Below are 26,016 nucleotides of genomic sequence, written 5' to 3' on the forward strand. Positions count from 1 at the left end.
AATAAATACATTTATGTAATTAAAAATTGCTCAGCTTTTGTCTCAGGCAAACTCTTTTCTGGTTGTCTGGCTCAGCCCATCACCTGTTTGGAATCCATCCATCCATCCTAGGAGAGGGCCAGAGAAGAGGGGGTAGCTCAGGCACCATGTGTGACCCATTGCAGGGCTGTGGGTGTTGGTGTCAGAAGCTCTAGACAGAACTCTGGTGTGCTGGATGCTCTGGGATTTTTTTTATTTAAAATAATTTTAATACATAAAAAGCTGAAAAATATTAGAAATTATGATGGATTAACTCTGATGTGTGATCCAGGTTTAATTGCCAGTAGAGCTGTTTGTCCAGCTTGATGAAATTCAATTCCAGTTTGAGCACCCTTGGTGTTTGTTCATGGTGTGTACAGTGGGTGTCTCTGCCTTGTGCTCCAGGACTCTTTCACCTTTCCAAGAATTTTTCCCATGGCCTAGGCTTGGAATTGCTGAAAGCTTGAGTTGTGGTGTGTTGCAGTTGGGCAATCCTCATCCCTCCAGGATTTATTTTCCCTCTTGCCCAGTGCCCAGGGTGCCTGTGTCTGCTCTGAGTGTTGGTTACCTGCACAGCAGAGCACTGAGGTGTTCAGAAATGGGCCTGGAAGAAAACACTGCTGGCTCCACTCACAGAGATCTCTCCCTGCTTTTTATGCTGCTCACCTTCCACCCCTGTGACAGATTCCAGGAGCCCACCCACCAACCTCTTCATCGACTCCGAGACCCCCAGCAGCCTGCAGGTGCACTGGACCCCTCCTGATGGTCGTGTTCAGCACTACAAAATCACCTTCAGCCCTGTTTCTGATGCTGCTGCCCAGCAAACTGTGAGTGTCCAGCTCCTCTGTAGGGCACAGACACTGGGCCAGGGGCTCCTGGGGACAATGTGACCAGAGGAACTCTGCCCACTCCAGTCAGGTTTACCATTAGCACATCAGGACTCAAAACAAAATCTCTTCTTGCTGATGTGTTGCTTTGTAAACAGAACTCCGAGACTCTTTTGTAATTAATATATTTTTCTCCATCAAAGCTTTCTCTGCTCCCTGAACTGGGGTGGGGAATTCTTGGAAGCAGAGGGGTGGGGGATAAACCTACTGCCCCTCTGGCTTATGAGATTAAATATTATCCCTTTAAAACACAGATTCCCTACTTAAACAGCTGGGTTATCCTGTTATAAGGCACTTCTGCATTTCCTTGGGGAATATTGGGAACTTTGTATGGGAAAATGGTTTTCCTCTGGCTCTGCTAGTTCAAGAGCAACACAGAGCCAAGCTTTCCTGGGCTGAGCCAATCAGGAATGCTGCTCTGAGTCTCACACTCCAGCAGTCAGCACTACCTAACCCTTGGCTGTGAGAGCTGGACTAAGAACCCCAAACTCTGATATGGTTTTTTTTTTCCCATTGTAGATCATGGCTCCTGGCAAAAGCAGCAGTGTGACCCTGCAGTCCCTGCTGCCTGACCGAGCCTACAAGGTGACCATTTCTGCCATCCACTACACGGGGGAGAGCGAGAGCACATCCACCACGGGACGGACAGGTACAGGGGGCAGCTGGGCTGGGCTCCACCTGCCACCCTCCAGGCCACCTCTGCTGGGACAAGAATAGCCTCACTTGCACTGGGCTCTGCCTGGGGCCAGGGTTTTGCTCAGCAATAGAGTATTAGCCTTGAAAAGTGAAAATCCTGCCCCGATTTCTATTGGCAGTTCTGGGGTGAGTGTGAAGGGCTGGTGGCCCTCTGGGTTTTAAGCCAGGCATCACAATATTGAATACCAGAGCTCAGGCATGGCCTCAGGTTGGGGTATTCAGGTCAGATATTAGGAAATATTTCTTCACAGAAACAGTGGTTAAGTGTTGGACAATGCTCCACAGGGAAGTCTAGGGTCACCATCCCTGGAAGTGTTAAAACATGATGTGATTGAGTGGACCTGGTGGTATTTGGTCAAAGGTTGGACTTGGTGACCTTTAAGGTCTTTTCCAACTTTATGATTCCCTGATTGCTTTTTCTTTCAGCTCCAGTGCTGTCCAAATTCCCTTCCATCCGAGGATTCATCCCACCTAAAACAGAGGGTAAATCATCTCCTCTAAAGTCCTGCTTTGTGTCGTTGGTTTGGGATTCAGCAGCAGACAGCACAGTGTGGGCCCTGCAGAGCAGCAGGAGGGTCCATCAGCTCTTGACACGTGCCCCTGGGGACAGCCCAAGGACAACCAGAAACCACAGAACTTCCTAACAGCAGGCTCAGCAAAGAGACTGCAACATTCTAGAGGATTTCTGCACAACTTGACTAAAATGTAGTGCAGGGAAGTGTGACATGTTTTAAATTAAAATTCCCTGTAAAGTCCCTTATTAAATTTAATGAGCATATGCTCTCATAGCTGATAGAAAGCAAACTATGGAACGGATTAGTGAGAAATGTTGAATTAATGGGGTTATAAAAAAGTTCTTAATAAGTAAATATTAGAATGCAGATATTGTTGCAGTGCTGGCTTTCACTGACTATTCCAAGCAAAATTTCAGTTTTAAAATTTATTGAGTGAAGTCAAGATTGAAGAATCAGTCAGCTAAGATGAAAAAATTTAGTTTATAGCAAGCAAAGGATGTACAAAATAAAGTGGTTTATTGAGGTGTTCAGATCACAGTGGAAAAGTCCTGTGAACTTTCAAGCAGAAAACAATCCTCTCAAAAGGCTGATGAGTCACCTTGTAGAATTTAATATAGATGTTTGGCTATGGTAGCTGAAAAGACAATAGAAGAAATACTAAATTCTTTATGTTTCATAAAGTATCTCTTTTTGAAGAAGAAGACACAGTATGTCACAATGCTGGGAAAACAGTTGGATGTGCAATAAAAGACTCTAATATTGATACACAACCAAATTATTGAGAGAAATGGTCTGACATTGCAGGAGTGAATGTTTATTGAACAGTGAGTAACTGCATTGGGCTGGGATTTGGAGAGAAAAACAAAAACCAAAGAAGATAACAAGACAGCAGAAATCTTAGGCTGGAAAGTCTAGGGAAAAATCTTCAAAGCAGAAGTGAAACTGCCAGTGTCAGGGATCCTTGCCCTGACTCTGAGAGGCTTCATCCAAGCTGAGCATGGCCTGATCAAAGGGCTGTGAGCAATCCCAGTGCTGCCAGCTGGGAAGGAGGGGAGAACTGCCAGGGATGTAAGCAACAGGGACCCTGAGGCCTGGGCAAGGGTCAGAATGAGCTCACTGAGTCCAAAACAAGCAAGTCAGATACCTGGAAAATGGACAAGTTTACAGCCTGCTTTGGGATTTTTGTTTTTCATTCATCGTGCTTCAACTCCGAGAGAGCTGGAGAGGGACTTTTCACGAGGGTGTGGAATGACAGAACAAGGGGGGATGGCTTCAAATTGTCCAAGATCAGGCTTGGATTAGATGTTAGGAAGAAATTCCCTCCTGTGAGGGTGGTGAGGCCCTGGCACAGGGTGCCCAGAGAAGCTGTGGCTGCCCCATCCCTGGCAGTGTCCAAGGCCAGGCTGGATGGAGCTTGGAGCAGCCTGGGATAGTGGAAGGTGTCCCTGCCCATGGCAGGGGGGTGGAACAGGATGAGCTTTAATGTCCCTTCCAACCCAAACCACTCTCTAATATTTAGAAAAGTTGGTTTCCAGAAGGAGAGGGGAAAGAGCAGTATATAGGTTGAAGATCCTGCATGCAAGGGCTGGCCAAGTTCAGCATTGCAAGGCTTAAGTTTCAGAAACTGATTTTTTTAATGGATTTCTATAGATCCCTAATAGTTTTACACCCAGTTCTACAGGAATTATGGTATATAAAAATTAAGCAGCAGTTGGAACAATGGAGGTCACAGCACCTTGTTATGTCTTTGTGGTTTCAATCCTGGCTTTAGTGGTCCTGTGGCCATCAGAGTCATAGTCTGGGTGCCCTTTCTTCACCACTAGGAATGGCATTGAAAGTCTTACAGGCTTAGGAATCTCAGGTCTTTCGGGGAGTGTGAGTCACCTCCTTTAAATGTTTTGCACATTTTATAAAAGTGAGGCTGCTGATGAGGTAGGAAATGACATTGATGGAAGAATGACAAGGCTGTGCTGAAGCCTCAGTACAATGGCCTCTTAGATTCTATTATCCTGATGAACACCCCTTGTGAAACAGCCCATCCTGCCAAGTATCCTTGATTTTCAGGGACATTTCTCATTTTGCGTCAAGCATTCCCTTTGTCCCAGCTCCATCTGGCATCCACGTTTATAGCCAATCCATGGCCTGGGATTTACATGGCAGCAGATGATTGAAAGTAGCATTCAGGAGCTGTTTACTAAAACAATTCTTTACCTGAGTCTTTAAACAGAGTTCTGATGGCCCTGGTGCCTCAGGTTCCAGCTTCACATCCTTGTCTTTTCTCTGGTCTTACTTTTTGTCCTGTGGTGTCTCAGAGGATTCATCAAGAGGATTTTTGAAAGACAAACTACAAAACTTTTCAAAATTCTCTGTTTTCTGAAAGAAATCAAAAGCCAGGCTCTCAAGTTGAGATATATTTTTTTTTCCTGTGTGTATTTTTAATTGCAGGGTACAAAATTTGAAACTGCGTATACCTTTATTTTTCCACACTACTATTAAAAGAACAAAAAATGTTTTGATGTCTGTTTTTTTTTAAAAAAACAACTTGCTAAAAGTTGTATTTTCATATCATCAGGTGCCAGGTGAGTTAGTCGAAAGTGATCATGGAGATGTTTGATGATGAAAGACACTATTTTTATTCTGGTGATAGGCAAGCCAGGAAACAACTTTTATGTTTGCACAAACATCAATTCTCTCTTTCTCCATATATATATAGACAAGGTTAAAGCCCAAGCTCTGAATGAAGCTGCAGGATACTCTAAGTTTTGTTACGTTTTTCCTTTGCTCTGTCTAAAGGAACTGTGTTCATTTTGCTCCTACAATCCCCTGGTGTCTTTTTTTCCTCTAACGGTTTTCCCCTTTTATTCTGTCCTCACAGCCTGCCCCACCATCACCTCCACGGAAGGTCCCCTAAGAGGTACAGTAGCATATCCAAGCCCTGGTGCTGCTGGGCTGTGAGTGAAAACACTGCCTGGTCTTGATTTGGAGACCTGTGCAAGAGCTGAGTGTGGGGAAAATGTCCCAAGGAAAAGGGGAGAAGAGTGAGAACCAAAACTGGAACATATCTTTTGTCAGGTAGAAGAATGTTTTGCAGCACCTGAATTGTTATGCTCTGCTGCTCCACCAGCTTGTGCTCTTGGCTGTTAGTGCTTAACACCAGGATTTTCACCAGCCTTAAGGAGGTGAAGCTTCAAACAGCCCTTGAATTTCAAGAGGATTTGGATTCCTAGCTCACAAAGGCTCCTCCAAACTCTCAGTCTGTCCCTGGGGTCACCTGTGCATCCTGCAGGGTCTGAGGAGCTCTCTGCAGTCAGGCTGTACGGGCTTTGCTGGGGCAGGAATTTCCCCTTTCTCCTCTCTGTGCCAGGGGAGCTGTTCGTGCTGTTGGGTTTGCTGCAAGTGTTTCTTACTGAGAAAACAGTGAGTTCTTCTTAGAAAGGGGCATCACCTCCTTCCCAGAGCATTCTGAGTTAGAGGTGAGGCTGAGGAACTGGCTGCAGCTCTCAGCTCTGGTTGGTTACTCTGGTTGAGTCACTTCATCTTTGCCCACGGCCAGGCTGGCTCTGAGCAAACTGATCTTGCAGGGAACATCCCTGCCCATGGAACTGGATGATCTTTAAGGTCCCTTCCAACTCAAGCTGTTCTGTGATTCCATGACTCTGTGATAATAATGGGATTATATTTCAATACGTTTTTAATTGTGACTCAAGCCTTCTCCTCCTGGGCATCTTAAAGGAAGTCTCAGTGTTATAAGCTCCATACCAGAGATAAATGGCCCTCAAGTAGGTAGCTTATTTTGCCAAACTCCCTTGTACTGCTGGGATATGAAAAAAAAAAAAAAAATAAAAGCACCCTGGGCCAACCCCCAGGCAAAATAAAAACTCATGCTAAGAAGTAGCAGAAGATTGTGAATGGTGAAGGGGTGAGGGAATCCAGACCAAAAGCACCACACTGAAATGAAGCCCTTCCATTTGCTCAAGACGGAACCATCTCCTTCATGCCAGTCTGGTGCAAACTCAGATAAACTCAAACAGAATCCAAATGGTGAGATCTTACTGAACAGAAAACTGCAATGAAAATGACTTGGAGCTTTAATGATGAGCTGGGGGAGAGAGATGAATGAGCCAGAGGAGATGTCAGAGGTGTCAGAGGAGAATCTCTGTAGCCCACACAAGGCAGGTCAGCCCTGGGTGTCCCCTGAAAATAGAGAGAAATGGAAAAGTTTGTATTTTAAAGTTTTTTTCCTATTTTTTTCTGGCTCTTACACATAAGGCATTTCAGAGTAGAAATAATTTTCTCTCCCAGCTAGCAATTACTGGACTGATTCCATGCCTTTTGAAGATAATACTTTGTGTGTAGTTGAAAGGAAGAAATCGTTGGAGTAACATCTTTCTCATTCGGGTTTTTTTCATTTTGAAGATTTGAAAACACAGTTGTGAAAGGCTCCATCTTTTATCCACTCTCCTCCAAGAGGAAGAGATCACAAAAAATGTGCACACAATCTTATTTTCCTTGGCTGCCATTTGAGGGGTACACTCGAGCTGGTGTTGTGCCATTAATGGCATTTTCTCCTGTCGCCTTCTCTGTGCTAATTCAACCTCCTCTTCAAACACACTTCTTTTGCTCTCCTGCCTAACCACTGATTTCTCTGTTTTCCTTTGTTCTAGGATTTGATATGATGGAAGTTTTTGGCTTGGTGGAGAAGGAATATTCCTCCATTAAAGGCGTGGCCATGGAGCCCTTTGTGTTCAGCGGCTCCCGCACCTTCACCCTGTTCAGGGACATCCAGCTCACCCAGAGGACCAGGTGGGAGCACAGCTCTGGCTGTTGCCATCCTCATCCTCAGCCTCATGCCATGTAAAGAGCAAAGAAAGGTTATTTTGGGGAGGAATGGTACAACCTCACTGGCAACTTCCAAATGAAATGATAAATATGATCAGCTAAATCAAACCGTTGGTAGATTGAAAAAAAATAGCCAGAGGGTTTTTAGTTAATGTGTTAATAAATAACCCCCTGACTTTCCTTGAGATGTGTTGTCATGTAGAAATTAAGGGGACACAATAGCGTTTATTATACATTTGTACAGCCAAACATTTTCACAGTACTGTTTGTGGTTTCTACAAAATCACTCTTTTTCCAGCTTTTTTAGTTGCTGTGATGGACATGAGGGTCCTGTCACATATGGACACTGCACCAGTCTTTAGGCATTCTGTCCACAGCCACCTGCACTTCAGGGATGGCAGTTTGGGGTCACATTTTCATCTTCAATCCCTTCTCCTAAATATGTCTGGTTTGGAGAGAGAGATCATTGCTTTAGAAAATATCCCTCATAGCTGCTCTCTGCAGCCTGGGCCGCATTGATGAGAGGGAATAACCACTGGCTCTGGGTTGTGGCTTGACCCCATTCTGTGGCACATGAAGCTTCTCCACGGGGTCCCAAGCAAGCCAGGCAGGTCCTGTGACCTCATTCCCTTTTTATGATTATGAATCAGGAGTGATCTGACTCCTGACATTCATTGCTACTTGGTTTAAAGCCTAATTACTGAGCCACTGACTCCGCTTAATCTTAGTTAAAGAAGCAAAGCTTCTTAGAGTAAACAGAGTGGGGGAGATTCAGAGAAACCTTTGGTCTAAAAACTCAGGAAATGATGGGCAAATCCTTTTGTTCAGCTCTTAAAGATGCCTTTCCAAGGACACTATTCCTTCAGAAACTGAGAGAGAAAGAAAAAAACTTGTATTATTTATGAATCTGTCCTGAAAAGATGCCTGATGTGTTGCGTTTATGCTGTGCCAATGTGTCCTGTTTCAGATTACAGGCGTGTTTCAGGAAAAAACAATTTGACCTTCCCTTGTTGCTTTGTATCCTCTCACTGCTGCTGAGCCTAAATCCTGCAGCTGGGATGTGGGGACCCAGAGGGGGCTTTTCTGTGGGCTCAAGGCTTATCCCTGAAGGGCATTTACACTGATTTAGGATAATAGAATCATTTAGGTTGGAAAAGTCACCAAGTCCAACCATTACCCTAATGCTGCCAGGTCTGCCACTCAACCATGTCCCTAAGCCAAGAGTTTTGTGCCAAGGTTTAAAGATTTACCCCATGATATATGGCAACCATTCTACCTTCCTGAGGAGGAGGCCTGGGGGAGTGCTTTGGAACCTGGCAGGGATGTTTTGTAAAGCCTCCACTGAGCTCTCATCTCCAAAGCTGAGGCTGCACTTGCTGTGGCTTGGCATTCCCTAAGGTAGCTCTGGCAGTGATGGGTTGACACCAGCTGCTCCACCTGAGCATCCCCCAGGCATCAGGAGAAGGCCCATGAGTGCTCATCACTCACCACAGACCTCACCAGGCTCTTTCTGGACATATCACCATCAGCTCCTGGGAGAAAAGCTTTTCCAGCCCCTCTGCCCAGCAAACACCAGGATGAGGCTGCAGGGTGTTGCCTGGTGATTTAAATCCCTGATGTTCCCTTGCTTTGTGCCATTCCAGTGACGTCCACCTGTTTTCCATCCCACCTGAGCACACCATCATCATCCTCCTGCGCCTCCTGCCCGACACCCCCAAGGAGCCCTTTGCTGTGTGGCAGGTCACAGATGAGGACTTCCAGCCTCTCCTGGGAGTCAACCTTGACCGTGAGATTTCTTGCTAAATACATTAAATATTACATTTAATACATTTAATATACATATGTACATACATTTATTACATTAAAACACCTTTCCAAGCAGCAGAACTCACTTAGAATGTTTTAATGGTTCCCTTACTCGGCAGCAGTTTCTTGGGGAGCTCTGTTGTGGCTGCCAGCCTCACATTTAAAACACTGCCCAGTGCAACTGAAAAACGTGTTTTCATTTTTATTCTATTTGTAGCATATTCTTTATTTTTACCTATTTTTTCCATTGTTTAGAAGGACTTCTTGATAACATAGGAAATCTTCCACCATGTTTAAGCCTAATTATTTACTATTATATATATGTGTGAAATCAATTTCTAAAGTGTTATTTGTCCTATTTTCCCTGCAGCCAGTAAGAAAACCTTGACCTATTTCAATCATGACTACAAGGCTGATTTACAGGAAGTCTCCTTTGATGAGCAGGAAGTGAAGAAGATATTCTATGGGAGCTTTCACAAGGTCCTTTTCAAGAGAAGGAGAAATGTGGCTCATGATTTCACTCTGGTCAGGGAGTTTTGTTCAAACTGAGGAATGATCATCCAAATGCTTTGCATCCTGGTTGGCAGGGAAGTGGCCAACCTCTTTGATATGCTGCAATTCATAATTGTAAAGAATTTAGGTGGATCTCATGATCAAAATATGGTTTCCACATATTGATTTTTCCCTTTTATTGATTTTTCCCCAGACTCCAAAAACTGTGGTGTTTTTTAGGTCTTTATAATCAGGATTTTTCATTTTCATTTATTTATTTATTTATTTAGAATTTAGGATTTAGGTAACCATTTAGTTCTGGATGAAAGGAAAAGAGAATCCAGCCTTGAGAAAGCCACTTTATCACTTATAATAGGGTGGGGGTTTGGTTGTCTGTGTCCTCAGAGTAAAGGGATTGCACCCAAATGAGCAACAAGCTCTTTCCGTGGGTGTCTATGGGCAAGTTCATTACTCAGCTCCAGAAAGGAGAGGTGAGGGGATCAACAGGGGAAAACACATACTAAAACTCACTCCTGAGCCCCCTCCATCCATTCACTGATTAAAAACACCCCACCAGTGCCAGCAGTAGTCTGGGGAGGGCACAGAAGGTGTTCCTGTCAGTAGGAGAGCCCCTCATCCCACCACAGAGCTCCAACATGGCTTTTTTCCCTCCTGCTGCCCAGGTCCATGTGGCCGTGAGCCACTCCAAGGTCAAGCTCTATGTGGACTGTAAGAAAATAGCAGAGAAACCCATCAACACCCTGGGCAGCATCTCCACCGCTGGTTTCATCATGCTGGGAAAGGTGACCCGGACCAGAGGGCCCCGCAGTGGCTCCGTGCCTGTGAGTGCTGGGATGTGCTGGGGGTGGTTGGGCTGGACACATGGGCAGGAGAGTCACCTCAGCCTCGTCTGAACCCTCCAACACTGCTGTGATGCACAGCTGTGTCCTGATCCCGCTGATCCCTGTGGGTTTAATGAGCTTTCCCAGCACTGGGAGAGTGTTCTTGTTCCCCCTGCTTTGGTGTGGGGACTGTGATAGGAGGTGGCAGTGGGAGAGTGTCCCAGAGGAGATTTCTGCTGGCTGCATCCCCCCTGCACGGAGATGCTGAAGCAGATGGGAGGGTTTGGGAATTGTTTCTGCAAGGAAACTTGGGAACATGAGCCCACGCAGAGTGGGAGATGCTGGTGGCTGAAGGCAGCAGAGCTGGGTGTGCCTCAGTCTCCAGTGTGTTTGGATTTGTCTGTCTGAATGCAAATGAGGGGGAAATACATCTCCAGTAGAGAGGCTCTTTATCAGCTGCTCCTTGGGGAAAAAAAACCACCAGTGAGTGCTGGGCTGGGGGTGTGTCCTCACTGCTCCACAGAGCTCTGCAGGGAGCTGCTCCCTGCCAGGGGACATGAAAAGGGGATGTGTGGACTCGGTGTCCTGGCCTGTGCACAGTCCTCAGGGCAAAAACACCCTTCTTCTGTCTGTTCCACTCTTACTCCCCGAAGCAGGAGTGTCAATTATGTGCAGAATCAGTGGCAAGTTCATCACTCACAAGGTCCTTATGGGGCTGTAGGAAATCATTCACCACTGATGTGAAGATCTTGCTCCTTGACTCTGTTTTTAGATCTACAAGTCCAGGGGAAAATGGCTCATCAGGTGATTTATAACTCCCTTTGCCTCCAAGCAGCGCTGTAAAAACACTTTGTCTCATCTCCATCCCCAGTTGCAAACTGAGAGGCAGAGGTCTGGGATAGACCAGGAAAAAAGTGAAATTGCCTGTAAAAAAGGGGTCTGCTGTGTAACAAACCTGGGGACAGTGTGTTCAATCACTATTTGCTTGTTTCCTAAATAAATTCTCTGGCATTTTGACCACAAGCCTGTGGCCATCAAGGCAGGAATCTGTGCTTTCCTTGTCCTTCCCAAATTCTCTCTGCTAGCAGCTTAGCTAGACAGGTCTGGCCAAATAATGAACAGCTTTGTGCCATCCCCACTCCCGCTGCCTTTCAAGCACAGCAACGTTTCACATCTCCCACAGCTCTGCTGCCCTTGAGAAGACAGAGTGCCTCATTATTGGTTATCATGGAACCTTATTTAATTTAAGAAATCTTTAAATGCCACTTGATCTGCAGGGCTCATCTGTATCCGTGTGCTGCCTGTCACCCTCCCTGGGCTGTAGAGCTCGTTCCTTGTTAAATGCATGGAGTGAAAAAAAAAAAAAAAAAAAAAAAAAAGAAAAAAAAAAAAAAGGAAAAAAGAAAAAAAGAGAAATTGTGTCAAGGAAAGAAAAATTAATCTCTGCCTCATTATTTTGTTTGGCTTTGTGCAGTGTATGCTTTTTTGATAATCAGAATGGGATGATGTGGCTGTTGAGAAGGAGGCAGTGAGAGACTGGTTGGGGTTTCTGGGGAGGGCATCACATCTGCCCTGGGAAATGCTGCTGCCACATTTAGCCTTCTCCCCATGCCCCCAAGGGGAGCAAATCAAAGTTTGCTTTCACATTCTGGTGGTGCTGAAGCCCAATTAGTTGAGAACCTGCTGCTCTTGCAGGGCTGTGAGTAAATTGGAGACGTGATGTGAAGCTGCTTTGTTGACTTGCTTAGCAGGACAGAGACCTGAGGGCTTGTGGAACACTCAGTCTGGGGGCAGTTCTCATGTTGTGGATTTTTTGGGGCACAGTTATAATTGGGATCACACAGAAGAATCCTGTCAAATCATACCCGAAGTTTGTTTTTATCACTTGAACTTCATAGGATTTGGTGATGGGTGGTGGGAGCCAATGCTACTTTCTTATCAAACTCTTTTTTCCCCCCAGTTCCAGCTGCAGTCTCTGCAGATCCTGTGCAGCAGTGTGGGGGCAGAGCAGGACAGATGCTGTGATCTCCCTGCACTGGTAAGACAAGGGGCACTGCTCTGCTCATTGACAGGAGGCTGGGGAGGATGGAACCAGTCCAGGGCACTGAAGTGACACTTCAAATTATTTTGATAGACTTTAAAGGGAAAGCATTTTTTTTTTTTTCCACTTGGGAGTAACATCAGCGTGGTTCTTGGTGAAATAAACAAAACTATGTTTGCTTCAAAAAGAATGAAAGCTTCCAATCCTGGTGCAGTGCATATTTTCCCTGGCACGACCTCATCCAGGAGCCCTGGCAGCCCAACAGCTTTGCTGCCATCTCAGCCCCGAGGCACAACATCCCCCACTCTTCCTTTCACTTCTCTGCTCAACACAGAGAGCTGCTATGTGGGGTGTATAAATATGTAGAAAGGAGAAAATTATCTTCCAATATGTGTTTTTGCACATTGCAGGCAGGGCTGGTTCATGTTTTTTTTTTTTTTTTTCTTTTCCCTACATTTGTTATTCAACAGAAAAAATGAAGCACTCGATTGCTCACAAAAATCACTCAGTGGAGGAGAAAAAAAATTCTGATTTTCTTCAAGTAAAAGACTGAATTTTGAAACGCTGAGTGCTGTGCTTGTGATCCATCCTGCTCTTGCTGTGCAGCTTCTCATGACTGGTTTTGGCTTGATTTAATTTCAGAGGGATGAAGACACCTGCCCTACCTTGGCTCCTGCCTGTTCTTGCACCTCTGGGCGCCCAGGCTTGCCAGGACCCCCAGGGCCCCCTGTAAGTTCCCTCTCCCACCCAGTGTGTTGCATGTGCTGCTGCTGCTTCATTTCTCACGGTGTGTTGGGCACATGGGGAACACCCCTGGGGCTCTGGGAGGTTTTAGAATCACAGAATCGTTCAGGTTGGGAAAGATCCTAAAGATCATTGAGTTCACCCATTAATCAGGGCTGCCAAGCCCAGCTCTAAACCATGTCCCCAGCTCTAAACAACCTCCCATCTCACTCTAAACCACATCCCCAGATCTAAACCACCCCACATCTCACTCTAAGCCACATCCCCAACTCTAAACCACCTCCCATCTCACCTTTTAAATCCCTGCAGCAATGGTGACTCCACCCCTGCCCTGAGCAGTCTGTGCCAGGGCTTGACAGCCTTTTTGGTGAAGAAAGTTTTATCCTCATATCTAATCTAAAACTCCCCTGGTGCAACTTGAGGCCATTTCCTCTCATCCCAACTCAAGGAGCTTTTCCAGGGCAAGGCTGAGAGTTTCCCTTTGGATTTTGGATGGTGATGAAATGGGGAGATGGAGAGTTGGCAGCGCAACAGCTGCAGCTGGGAACAGGCTGAGCAGCTCCTGGTTCCACATTAATCCTCTTAGGAGAGGAGGACAGGTCACCCTCAGTGTCTGCAGAGATTTCATGGATTGGAGGCTCTGAAACTCTCTGTAAATTTAAGGGAAAAAAAAAATCAACTCACCAAAAAAATCTTCCTATCTGGATGCTGTGTTAAATTGGAGCCTTGTAAGTGTCTGTGTGGGTGGACAGTGTAAAGAGAAAGGGGAGACTTTGCTATCCTGTCTGTCCCCAAAGCTCTCTTTCTGTTCAGTGAATTTCACTTGCAAAAAAACCCTGAAGAAATGAGAGGGAAGAGAAAACAGCCATTACATATGCAGAATGCTCAGGAAAAAGGGCATAAATTCTGCCTATAAATTCCATTATGGATGTGGGAAAGCTGTCATGGGCTTAAATCCCAGAAGAAACTATTCCTGTTAAACACTAGGAAGCAGTTATTAAAAATTTTGCTTTTTGAAAATCTGGGGAAGAATATTTGATTTGCACAAGGCAGCTGAAACCTGGCGGACAGCCTGTCCAGAGCACCTCAGTTCAACCACTCCAGGTGCTTTTCCCCTGGAAAATGACAATGATGGAAATATTTGCCCCTTTTTTCAAGTGAAAAGGTCTCAGATCACCTCCTGCACTGACCTGTGGTTTAGCTGTGAGTTCAGTTCTGTGCAAGGAGAGTGCCTCATTGCAGAGTAATTACTTGCTCGTTCTGGTGGAAGTTTAATTAACAGCACACTCCACTGTCACAGTTTGCTCCAATATCCTAAGTGCATAATTACCAGCTTGCATTGCCCTGTGGTTTAAGTATCTCCACAGACAACTCCTTAAAGAGCAAGACTCTTTAAAGCATTAGAGGAAATCGGGTTTTGACACATAACCTTCTCCTCACACCACTGAACCCTTGTAATTTGCTGCAGTTACCACAGCACTCACTGCTATTTTTAAAACTCCAGTTAACAAGACATGTCCCACCTTGTATTTATCACTGTCCTTAATGAGTGTGTCTGACGAGATCCAGCTGGCTTCTGAAATGAGATTCTGGGAACTTCTGAAAGCACCTTTCCCAAATTTCCCAGCCTGTGCTTCTCAATTCAAATTCATGGGTTTTTTTTTTTTTTTTTTTTGGATTCAAGAATAGCAATATTCAGATTAAGACATCAAAAATTCACACAAAATGAGTTCATGCCAGAAGGCTGGTTTCTTCTCCCCACCCAGAGTCAGGCAGAGGCAGAGCTAAGCCAGGTCTCCCAGAGCCAGGTCTGTCCCTGGTCTCAGCACATGTCAGTTCTGGGGTGAGGAGTGTGAAACCTGTAAAAGTTAAATTCCAAAGGAGTGTAGATGTGAGCACCCTTTTCTTCCTTCTCAAGAGTGTTCCCATGTCCATATGAGACATTGTCTCAGAGAGGGAGCTGGAGGGAGGTTAAACAGGTTGTAATTTTATCTCTCTCTGCTGGGAATAAGTGCTGTGCTCCCAGTGCTGGCCATGGAGGGGCTGGGCTGTTGTTTTCTTCTTCCCTTTCCTGCCTTTCCTGGACAACTCAATCAATTTTCTTCTTGTCTCTGTTTATTTTGAGCTCTGTGGGAGAGGAAATATCTTTTGGTGTGGGGCAGTGAAGTGCACAGAGTTCTTGTCCCCCAGGTTAGAGTGCAATAAATATGATGCTGTTCTTTGTGTCCCCCTGGCAGGGCAGCCCTGGGAGGAGAGGACCTCAGGGGGAGCAGGGGGAGCCAGGACCCAAGGTGAGTCCTTAGGCTGGAGATTATCTCACTGCACCAAGCTGAGCCCAAACAGTCTCAACAACACAGCAAGGAGGATGGGGATCACTTATTATTAATTAAATGTTCAGTCGGGCTTTGGAAATTGAGATGATGAGCCTGATTGTGCTGAATTAATGCACTGTACATGGTCAGCAGTGTCCTCTGAGAGCAGCTGGGCTGTGGTTGCTGTTGCTGCCAAATCTCCTGACCAGACACACTGGTGCTGCCCTGGGACAGAGCAGTGTGAGGAGGGAGGCAGAGAGGGAACCCTGAGGTGAGCATGGGGAATGGCTGGGTCTGAATCCACAGCCCTGGAGACTGGAGCAAACCCTGGTGCAAATGTTCACAGCTCCATGGATCAGCACAGGGCAGAGCCAGAGCAGTCCACTGGTCCCATTTTTTGGGGGGTGATATCTGGGAAAGCAGCATGGCTGCAGGGGAAAGGTTTGGGGGAAGGGATGAGAATGGACACAGATCTCAGAAATGGCCTAAGGAACATTTCCCTTTGATTTCTGACCACCTTGAATAACTGCTTGGGAAGGTGAATTGTGCTCTGCAAAGCACCTCTGCAGCTTTGCTGTCTGCTCTCATGAAAGATGGACCTAAATCTTGGACCTAAACTACAAAGGCAGCTGAGGTTGCTGGAAATGCCTCAGTGCCCCAATTTAATCCTGAATTCTATAGACGCTTCATGCTGACCCAGGCTGTGCAGTGCAGCCCATGAGGAGACCAGGCACCAACACTTCCTTCCCCTGTGATTGTTTCCTTTCTTTGCTTTCAGGGTGAACCAGGCCCCCCTGGACAAGTAGGACCAGCAGGTCCCAGTGGCCAGCAAGGCTCTCCAGGTTCCCAAGGAATCACAGTTCAGGGCCCTATGGTATGTCACCTCTTCCATTGTCTTTTTCTTTCACTCTCTCTTTGCTCTTCACAGTTAGAGCCTGTCTCAGAAATGGGTGCCAGTGCTGTGATTTATGAATTTACATCCCCCTCACCAGCAGCTGAACAGCTGCAGAGGGAGAGATGACAATCAGAGGGTTTTATGCTGACGAGGCCCTGCACTTAATCATTCTGGCCAAAGCCTGCTTTTGTCCAGACTCTCCTTAATGGGCTTTTATTGAAAGCAGCCCAGTGGGGTCCCTTCCAACTCAGGATATTCTATGAATATTCAGGCATTTCTCTTTCCAGTGATCATCATTGCTTGGCAGGGAGTAGTGGCAAGGGCTGCCACATGTCTGGGATGGCAGAATCCCTGTGCACATGCTGTGGCTGTAAATTACCCTGGAACACTGCAGGGAGCAGGAACAACCTGGGACATGGATGTGGAGCAGCAGGATGCTCTTTGCTTTAAAGGGTTCTGCCACACACCCGACTGTGTGCTTCTGTTTTAATCCAAGGGGCCACCAGGAATTAAAGGAGAGAAAGGAGACACTGGAATCCCTGGCATGCAGGTAATGGTAAACACCACTCCTTCTATTTGTCCCAAAGATTTGCCCTTTTTCTTCTGAGTAGCTACTTTAAGCAAGTCTGAAAAGTTGCTGCTCTTGTCTGCTTGGAAACTGTCTGTCATTTTGGATTGCCATCACTTTCCCAGGGGAAACTGAGTCACTTGGTGTTAGAGAGATAGACCTATCTGGAAGCTGGATATGATGGAATTAAAGCTGGGATAACAGTCTTTCCTCTATGTAATGAATAACTCTCCTTCTTCTTTGACCTTTCTCTTCTGTCCTCTGTTACAAGATGAATTAGGGCAATGACAATCATATGCTGACTTTACCCAGCATTTCTGATTTACAGGGCATTCCTGGTGTGCAGGGAGCTCCAGGCAGGGATGGACTTCAAGGTGCAAAGGTAAAACATCTCACCCCTGAGGTTTTATGCATGGCTGCCTAAAAATCTGCTGGGAGTGTCCCAGCAGAGACCAAATGCACTCAGTGCAGAAGTGAATAATCTTTTCACAAACCCACAGGGATTGGGGGAAAAAATGTGATTATTTCAGGTCTGGCCAAATTTGAGCAGATACTGCTCTTCTTGCTGCTTAACAGGTGCTTTTTTTATCCATCTTTAGCAAGTTCCTGTTAAAAGCAGCACATGGGAAAACATCTCACTGCTGATGAGGTCTCCTAAAATCCTCTTGTTAGTAAATGACTGGATTTGGCTTTGCAGGGGGTGAGGGGACTAGAAGGCACAGCTGGGCCTCCAGGACCTCCTGGACCAAGGGTGAGTACTCCCTGTGAGTGATGCACTCTGAAATCTGCTCCTCAGCAGAGTTTTCTGCTTTCACCTGGAAGTGTCAGGGCAAATCCCCTTCCCAGGGTACCACAGGGAACACCTGGAACATTGTGCAGGTGCCCCTTTCCCTGCCACTCTCTGTAAGAAGAAAATCCTTGCCTTCCTCTGGCGAGTCCTGAAGAAGCTTCATCCCAGTGAGGAGATTTTTATTTTGCTATTTTCACTTTCCTGACACTACTGTTCTCCAGCTGTTGGGTTGAGTTGGATTTGGCTTGTTAGACTGAAATCAGCAGGAGCTGGAGGATGCAGGCAGTGGGAAAGGTTTTTTCCCCACCTCACTGCCAGTATCTGCTGCCAGGGCTGGATGGAGATGAATGTAGTTGCACTCTGTCATGCCCAGGGTAGCAGGATTTTTAGATCTGTTGATTTACAGCTCCTAATTGGAAGGCACCACAGGAACACTTCATTTTAATATGGAAACTGAACCAGATTTGGGTTTAGTTGATGGCTGGGGGTCCTGATAAGTTACTGATTCTCACAGCTGAATCTCACAGCTGAGTCTTACCACTGAATTATAAGGAATTTGGCAGTGGTTGTGCTAAGTTATTTATAGGAGACAAGGTTGAATTCAGCTCATAACTTTGACTTGTTCATCCTGGGAATATAAGGAGCTGGCAGGATTGAGCCTCAGCTTTTTAAATATGATGGGAGCACTGTCACCTTCAGAGCAAGCACTGGAAGCTGTTCTGGTGCTGCCTTGAAAACTTTTCTCATTTTCACTGCTCAGAAAAGTTGCTAATATCTACTGAGTTTAAATATAGTAGCTGGAGAGGTCTAAAACAAAATATTTCTCCTAGTTGTTTTTGGCTGATTTTTTTTTTTGCTTCCCTTTATGGCTCCAGAAGGCACAGACAGTTCACAAAGAGGAGATGACCACAGAAGGCACTTCACACTCTCTAAGCTGCTGTTGATGTTGTAAAGTATTAGAGGCCAGCACAGGCTTTAAAGGAAAAATAAAACAACCATGTGCTATTGGGAGGCTGAAGAAGAGGGCTGTGCTCTAGGCTATGTCTAAATCTGAATATACAGTAAAAGATCAAAAGCCTGTAGGGTATAAACTACATTTCAGTTTGTTGGCAAAACTCAGCTTTGCTGTCTTGGCCATAACTGAGATGGTGATGGGAAATGACGTGAGCATGACTCACACACGATGTGCTTTCAACAGTGGGCTCGTGGCTGGACAGGAAACTTAAGGCTGCTGTTCCCTTGCTGGAGTCCTCTAAATTCCCACCATGGGTGCCCCTGGAGCCCTTGAGCAGGAAAAAAAGTTAGGAAATAACTGGATATTTAATCTGTAATGTCTGCAGGGTTTCCAAGGAGCCACAGGCACCCGAGGCAGCAGCGGCGAGAAGGGACCGCCGGGGGATGTTGGGCCAACAGTAAGTTTCTGCTTTTGGGTCTCAAAGAAGGCCAAGATATGGAATAATTGAATGGAAATGATCTGTTCCCAGTGCAATTCTGCCTCAGACTCTGAAGAATGGTTTAAATTCACACTCATCCTTCCTAAGGAGATGTCTGGGCATTCAGAGCCCAGGCTACTGATCTGTCAGTAAAGCCTTCAACAAATCCCACCTCCCTTCTCCCTCTGCAGCTTCACCTGCTACACAAAATCTAAACAAATTTCTGGTGTAAGATTCTAGAATAAAGCAAGAAAGTCACTCCTGAGCTTGTAGGTAAAACCACAGATCTAAATGTCACAGGCATTTCTCCTCTTCAGATGTTAAAAACCTGTGTCCTGTTGGGAAATCTGTTATAAGAGCTCATCTGAGAAATTTCTGCATCCCTGTGGACGGTGCTTATCCCACTGCTCCAGTTACTGATTAATTATTATTTTTTAAAAAAAACAAAGTGTTTGAGTATGAGTTCACACTTTTAAGTATGGACTTAAAGCTCTTACAATCACTGCAATGAGGTCAAGGAAACTACAAGAGTGTGAGAAAGAACCTTTGTGCTCCACATTCCACTAATGTAACCCACACCTCCACTGAATTCCTTTGTTTGTTTTCTGTTCTTCCTTTCTTTAGACTTATTTTTTTATTATTTTTTGTTTTTTGTACAGGGGTTGCCAGGTCCCAAAGGAGAAAGAGGAGAGAAAGTGAGTTTTTCTGGGGCTGGATGACACTGTCAGTGCATCATACCCTCAAAAGAGTGGGTGTGGTATCCTGAATTGCAACCTTTACTTACAGTTACCAGCAGAACCTCTCCTAATGTTGGTTGTACCTATTGCTTGTTGCCTTTCCTTCCACCTGCACAGGCTGGGCTGGTGGGGTATCAATAATCCCACAGCAGACAGGAGCTCTTTAGTATCACTTGCAGTAATGAAGCAGAAATGTCAAATGCAAATCTGTTCTTTGCTGAGAAGGGAAAAACCAAACCCACTTGGCTCCACTTTGTTCTGGTTTAATGTGCTGGAAAAGGGGACTCATTTGTAATAATCATTGTCCGTGCCCCAGCACAGAACCCTGGGCAGTCAGGACATCCACACTGCCTTGGAAGGTTATTTCGTTGGGAAAAGAAGTTTTCCAAGTTTTTCTTGTCCTGACTTCTGGTTAAATCAAAATGCCATGACTTTGTAGGAGTCATTGCCAAGACTGACTTATGCAAATTTGTCTTCAGACAGGGATTAGGTAGTTTTGTCTCAAGTTAATGCCTCAGAATTATAATTTTTAAGAGTATTCTCCTTCCAATCCTACCAGCTTTTCCTTTTCTAACCTTTTTTTTACACTGGAACTCTCAATTTCCCCCTCCTTTGGGTATTGAACAGAGCAGTTTTTAAGCCTGGATTATCTGCACTGTGATCCAGCCAGAGATGTCTGTTTTATAAACAGTTCTGGAAGTAGGTCCATTAGGTATGAATTTTCACAGTCAGAGTTTATTTTTAAGCAGGTTTTTGCATTTTTATCGCTTTTCCCTAATTTACTAAAACTTTCTGAAGGGCCCATCATATATGATTTATTCAAAATACAGTAATAATCAATATTCATAGAAGATGGAGTCAAAGATAGGACATTGTAATATCTGATCATACTAAATGTTTTACATATCACAGAACACTGAGTTATAGACTTAGCATCTTTTCTGATAAAATTTGAGGGTGAAATTTGCTCTCCCTTTTTTGGTATTTATTTAGATTCGGTCCGGGCCTTTTGATGTGCAGGAGAAATGCAATTATTGATGTTTCCAATTTCAATTTTCTGGTTTCAGTGCTTCGTGATAAATAAATAGAGCTGCATTTCACAGTAATTAATATCTCTGGAACTCAAGCTGAGAAAATGAATGGGCTGAAAGCTATCATGCATGATGAGATCGATCCTTTCTAAAAGATATTAATACTTCCTCTTTTTTTTCTTAATTAAAAAAAAATATGCTTCGTTTTAGGGGGAACCACAGTCTTTGGCCACAATTTACCAGCTCGTTAGCCAGGCTTGTGAGCGGATGATTCAGAGTGAGTACAACCAACCCAGCTCCTGAGCGTGTTCGTGTGGTGATGGGATGGGGGAATGGCTGTAAGCTGAAGGATTGGATTTACATCATGTAGGAGCATCCGTGGACAGCAAGGAGAAGGAACTCTACAGACCTGAGATATTCTAGGGACTCGTGGTTTTATTGCAAGGGTGGTGGGTAAAAAGGGCTTTGCCTTCAGCCACCAGCCTGGGCTGGAGGGAAGCCCCAAAGAGAGAGGGAGAGAGAGAGAGGGTAAAGAGGCAAGAGAGGTAAGATAAGAGAGGTAAGGGAGGTAAGAGAGCAAGGACCTTGTTACAATCCATTATATCTCCTTTTGTGTTGAATATTCTAATTTACAGTGACCAACTGGCGCGAGATACAAAACCTACAAACTTTGCATGCAGCCTATGAGAACTACTATATTACCATATCATCCTATATTCCAAACTCTAAAAACTACTTTTCTTATCTACCTTTTCCCCGATACCTTGGCAGTGTGGAGAGGGGCTACACCTTTGGGTCCTTTTGTTTTCTGTCCTTCAACCCATCTCCATCTAATCACCATCTTCCTGCCTGCCATGATCACATCTCAAAGCTGGCCTTCATTTCTATTTCACTCACAGGTTTTACATCTCCAGTATTTCTTACCAGACAATCATACCCGCAAGCCCTTCATGTCCCATCTTTCCTAACAATATCAGATATTAAATTGTTCCTTGTGAGGGAGGTGAGGCTCTGGCACAGGGTGCCCAGAGAAGCTGTGGCTGTTCCATCCCTGGAAGTGTCCAAGGCCAAGTTGGATGGGGCTTGGTCTATGGAAGGTGTCCCTGCCCATGGCAGAGCGTGGAACAAGATGAGTTTAAGGTCCCTTCCAACCCGACCCAGGCTGTGATTCTGTGATCCTGTGACTCTCCAGAAGTGGGAAACCAGAGGAGAGACAGCCTGAAGCTGTAGTGATCCCAGCAGCTCCCAGCACCCTGTTCCCTGCTGAGCACCATGAACAGCAGACATCCCATCTCAGGCTCTAAGCACTGCTTTGGCTTTATCGGGTGGCATGAGCACAGAAAAGACCTGCAAAATATTTATCTGCAAAACTCTTTGGTGTTTTGCAAAGCCTCTTTTGCTTCTTAAATGGAAATAGCTTGAAACTAATTTGGGAGAAATTATTCTTTCAGCGATACGTGCCGGTTCCTCCCGAGGCGAGGCAGTTCTGTAAAGCTCCTGTGCTGTGATGCACAGAGAGAAGCAGTGCCTTGTCCAAGGTCAGGCAGCAAAGTCATCACTCAGCTGCCCATCTTCATCTTCTGCCCTTCTCAGTCTGGACTGACAGCTCTTTAGCACTAGCTGATCATTCTAAGTACCTTTTTAGACAAAATCCTTTGATTTTTATCTCTTGTCTGAATTTCCCAGCCAAGGAAACGTTTATTTTCTGTCTTGCCTTCTCAGCTCATGTGTTGAAATTTGATTCATTCATACATGAACATGCAAGGAAGCCAGTTCCCATTTGGGAGGAAAGGTTAAAACCAGGAGAACCAGGACCACCAGGTCCTCCAGGCCCACCTGGGAACAGTGGAGAAAGAGGAGAGAATGGCCCCCCTGGTCAGCCAGGCAAAGATGGGTACCCAGGAGAGAGAGGTAAGGACAGAAGTGTTCTTAAGCATTTTTCACTGCATCTTTGATACTTTAACTAAACATCTCAGTGCCTCAAGCAGTACTGTATAGATAATCTATGATATTATCTCATTTCATTGCTGTTTTCCTTTTGGACTTCTCCATTCTAGGAAGAGAGACCCAAATTATAAATCTCAACAAGCAGGGAGAAGCCAGATGCATCCCACTCTATTGTCAAGCTCTGCATGGAAGGAAAGGCCAGTTTAGCACCATTTGCAGGCTTGGGGGGATGGAGAGTTTAATTTTAGAGGGCAGGAGGCTTTTCCTACAGAAAAGCAGCCATTTGGGTGAACACATGGTGATGGAACAGATCAGCTTTGGGCAGAAATGAGAAGTGTTGGAAAACACTGATGGAAAGCATGAGGGAACTGAAGCAATCTTTAAAGGGGAAGTAAATTTCTGGAGCAGTAGCTTCAGCAATGAAAAGATCAGACATGACTAAAGAAATAGATTAATGTAATCTCAGAAGTGGCCTCAGTTACTGCACACGAATGAGTGAAAGGTGGGAATGTGCTTTGCTTGGATTCGCAGACAATGTTTGTCAGTGGCTCAAGTAATTGTCTGTCAAAATAAAAAGAAAAACATTGGTTTCAGCAGTTTCCTAACACCTCTGAGTTACTGGAAGTGTTCTGTTTAACTCCTTCCTCCTGCAGTAGTCAGTCTTAGCTGGTGTCTGCAGAGCTTATCAAAATGTCACTTCAGAGAGAAGGGAGTAACAACCTGCAGATTTTCCAGCCTGTCAAGCAGGAGAGGGAAGAAGATGGATCTCAATGAAAAACCACCTTGAAGGACATGACTGATCAAAATATTTTCATCTTAAAACAATGAAAAATCATATTTTGTCAAAATGTACCTGTTTTCTCTGACAGGTGCTGGTTTCACAAGTAATTTAACAGGAAAACATCAATCACGGCTAACCAGCACCTGGTCAAAGAGGCAGTTCAGCTTTGTGATTTGTTTGATCCACATGAAGAGCACAGAGGTGGACCTGACCCTCAGGCTGGTGCAGTAACACTGTTGCTATGAATTTCTCTGTGAAAAATGTTCACTCCCACCCCTATTGGGCTGCAAATCAGTGCTGCTTGGATCAAAGAAATCAGTGCCCTGTTGGTCACAGCAAGAGCAGGTGCCCAAACTGAATGAAAGCAAAAGGATGTTTCTCAGTGTTTCCAAGGGCTGTGACTCCACTTTGACAAAAGGAGAGACAGCTGGAGCCTCAGTTCAGGGTGAAATTTAACATACAGTGAAGCAACACTTATCTCTTGTCTGTGAATAGGTGCCCCAGGGCCCAAAGGAGAAAAAGGGATGTCTGGAGCCAGTGAGGAAGGCAGCCAAGGACCCAGAGGCAGAACAGGTAGAGTGACCACAACCCCTGTTTATTGATCCAGCAAGGCCATGTGGTGGCCACCAGCTCTCAGATTCAGAGCATCATCCAGCTGAATGTGGATTGGGTTGGATTCACCATCCACCACAGCCCTGTTGGCAGCATCCTCGATGGTTCCTCTCTGCTAAAATGCAAGAGATTATCCAGGCAGCTTCTTCCCTCTGGCACCCATTCCCAGGGGATGATGGATTTTGAAGACCTGAGACATGTGCAGGGAGTTTTAGCTTTGCTGCCTCTTTGCATGCAAGACCAGATGCTCGGAGGATAAAAGCTCTGAAAATTCAGCTCGTGGAACATAAGGGTTTGTGAGTAATCTGTGAAGATTTGGTGTACTCCTCCACCCTGATCCCTGCTACTTGGGATCTGTGGGAAGTTTGCCACTGGCATAACAAATCAGGCACAGTCAAAAGAGTGTGGTCAAACACATTCTTCTTCATTTAATTTTCTAAAGATGAGATGTAAACACACAAAACCCAATGACTCTGGGGTGGATCCTGGGGTTAAGGTGATTCTCTGCATTTAACATGTAGCTGGATTTGGGGTTCTCGTAATCAGGTTCCATTTTTAGCCAAGCTGGGCACCCTTAAGGTGAAGAATACTGAGATTCAGGTACTGGGATTCAGAACAGGTTTTCCAACAGGTAGGTTCTATTTATCCACCAAAATGAGGAAGCCATGTTCAGAAAATTACCTGCCATGTAGGATGGAGGAAAATACACCAAAGCAGATGTGCTCCAGCTGACAGTGCTTCTCCTTCTGCAGGCCCACCAGGAGAAGTTGTGCAGGGGAAACCAGGTGCCAAGGGTTACCCTGGGAGTGTTGGTCCTCCAGGTTTCCCTGGTGTCAGAGGGCAGCCTGGGCAGCCTGGACACCCAGGGGACTGTGATATCTCTGGATGTTATGAGGATAGAAGAGGTAAGTTCTGGCCACATCAGTACAAAAGTTATGATTTTATGGCTGGTGCCTGGTTACTTCTCCTGAGCCAGGCAGAGACCTCTGTTCATCCTTCAGGCACCATCAGTCCTGCAAAGCCTCCTCTGCAAAGCAGTCAGGGGGATCCCCCTGCAACCCACATGGATAAAAGCCAGTTCCATGGGCTGTTCCTCAGCTATCCTTCATGGATTAACACAAAACTGCAGCAGTGGTCGAGCAGGTGGGGAGTGATCACAGGGGATCAGTTCTTCATGTCCCCAGCAATGTTTCCATGGGGGATGGAGAGAGGAATAATTCCTCAGTTCCTACATTTACATTTCATGGAGGCTCAGTGGGGCAAAGACCAGGGTGATGAAGAAATTCACTGGCAGGGAACAAAAGGTTTACAAAGGAAAGGGATTAATTCTGTGCCATTCCTTCTCAGACCCTGACACTGATTTATTCATTTGCTCAGTGGCTTCATCCTTTCCACACACAGATTTTGCCCCCTGATGGCTGGGGCGGAGGCAGCTGAAGACATCACTTTTCCCCGGAAATCTCTGGAAGAAAACTCCACAACTCCAAAAGAAGCAGCAACCCAAATAGCAGATGTGTTATGTTTTTTTAATGCCCCATCACTTCTGTATGGACAAGTCAATCAAACTCCACAGCCACAGCCTGTGTCTGGCTGAGCCGTCTGTCTGCACAACTGCAGGGCTCAAACTCACATTGCACATCCCACAGCCAGAAAAAGGCACAGCTGGACACTCAGGCTCACAGACTTGCAAGAAAAAGAAATACTGTATTGAAATGCTCAGAAATAACAGATAATTTCTGCCTATTTGTCTGCTTGTGGTTTCTTTTTGGCAGTTGTTGTTCTGTGTTTCCAGCACAGAGAAAAGCAGCACCTCGTAACCAAAGAAGCAAATCCCACTGGTGCAAAGCTGCATTTTCTGTTGGCTGCCAAGGTAGCAAAGTCTAGCACCATCTTGGCTGTTGCTGCTTTTGGCAGAATGCTGATGGTTTCCTTGCAGGGGTGTTTTGTACACAAACATTGCAGCCAGAGATCACCTCACTGTGATGTGACAAAATCCTCTGGGGCTTGGTAACTCAGGCAAAGCCTTACAT

The 26,016-nt window shown here is 45.4% G+C and overlaps 1 protein-coding gene across 1 annotated transcript in view; it reads left to right on the forward strand.

Moving 5' to 3' along the window:
* The window catches only part of COL20A1 (collagen type XX alpha 1 chain), a 51,972-nt gene extending 26,287 nt beyond the window's left edge, over window positions 1–25,685 (forward strand). The window contains exons 19-40 of the mRNA XM_083873002.1: window positions 703–845; window positions 1,425–1,554; window positions 2,028–2,084; window positions 4,992–5,030; window positions 6,781–6,919; window positions 8,599–8,741; window positions 9,132–9,241; window positions 9,937–10,095; window positions 12,056–12,133; window positions 12,779–12,865; window positions 15,118–15,171; window positions 15,971–16,066; window positions 16,584–16,637; window positions 16,984–17,037; window positions 17,353–17,406; window positions 18,786–18,857; window positions 19,538–19,573; window positions 20,857–20,923; window positions 22,369–22,557; window positions 23,870–23,947; window positions 24,739–24,891; window positions 25,388–25,685. Of these exons, the coding sequence (XP_083729128.1) occupies window positions 703–845; window positions 1,425–1,554; window positions 2,028–2,084; window positions 4,992–5,030; window positions 6,781–6,919; window positions 8,599–8,741; window positions 9,132–9,241; window positions 9,937–10,095; window positions 12,056–12,133; window positions 12,779–12,865; window positions 15,118–15,171; window positions 15,971–16,066; window positions 16,584–16,637; window positions 16,984–17,037; window positions 17,353–17,406; window positions 18,786–18,857; window positions 19,538–19,573; window positions 20,857–20,923; window positions 22,369–22,557; window positions 23,870–23,947; window positions 24,739–24,891; window positions 25,388–25,401 (2,006 nt within the window). The 3' untranslated portion in view covers window positions 25,402–25,685. The remainder of the gene's footprint in view (window positions 1–702; window positions 846–1,424; window positions 1,555–2,027; window positions 2,085–4,991; window positions 5,031–6,780; window positions 6,920–8,598; window positions 8,742–9,131; window positions 9,242–9,936; window positions 10,096–12,055; window positions 12,134–12,778; window positions 12,866–15,117; window positions 15,172–15,970; window positions 16,067–16,583; window positions 16,638–16,983; window positions 17,038–17,352; window positions 17,407–18,785; window positions 18,858–19,537; window positions 19,574–20,856; window positions 20,924–22,368; window positions 22,558–23,869; window positions 23,948–24,738; window positions 24,892–25,387) is intronic.
* Window positions 25,686–26,016: the final 331 nt, after the last annotated feature.

The sequence above is a fragment of the Zosterops lateralis genome (assembly GCF_965231275.1).
Source record: "Zosterops lateralis genome assembly, chromosome: 16".
In the NCBI taxonomy this organism is placed as follows: domain Eukaryota; kingdom Metazoa; phylum Chordata; class Aves; order Passeriformes; family Zosteropidae; genus Zosterops; species Zosterops lateralis.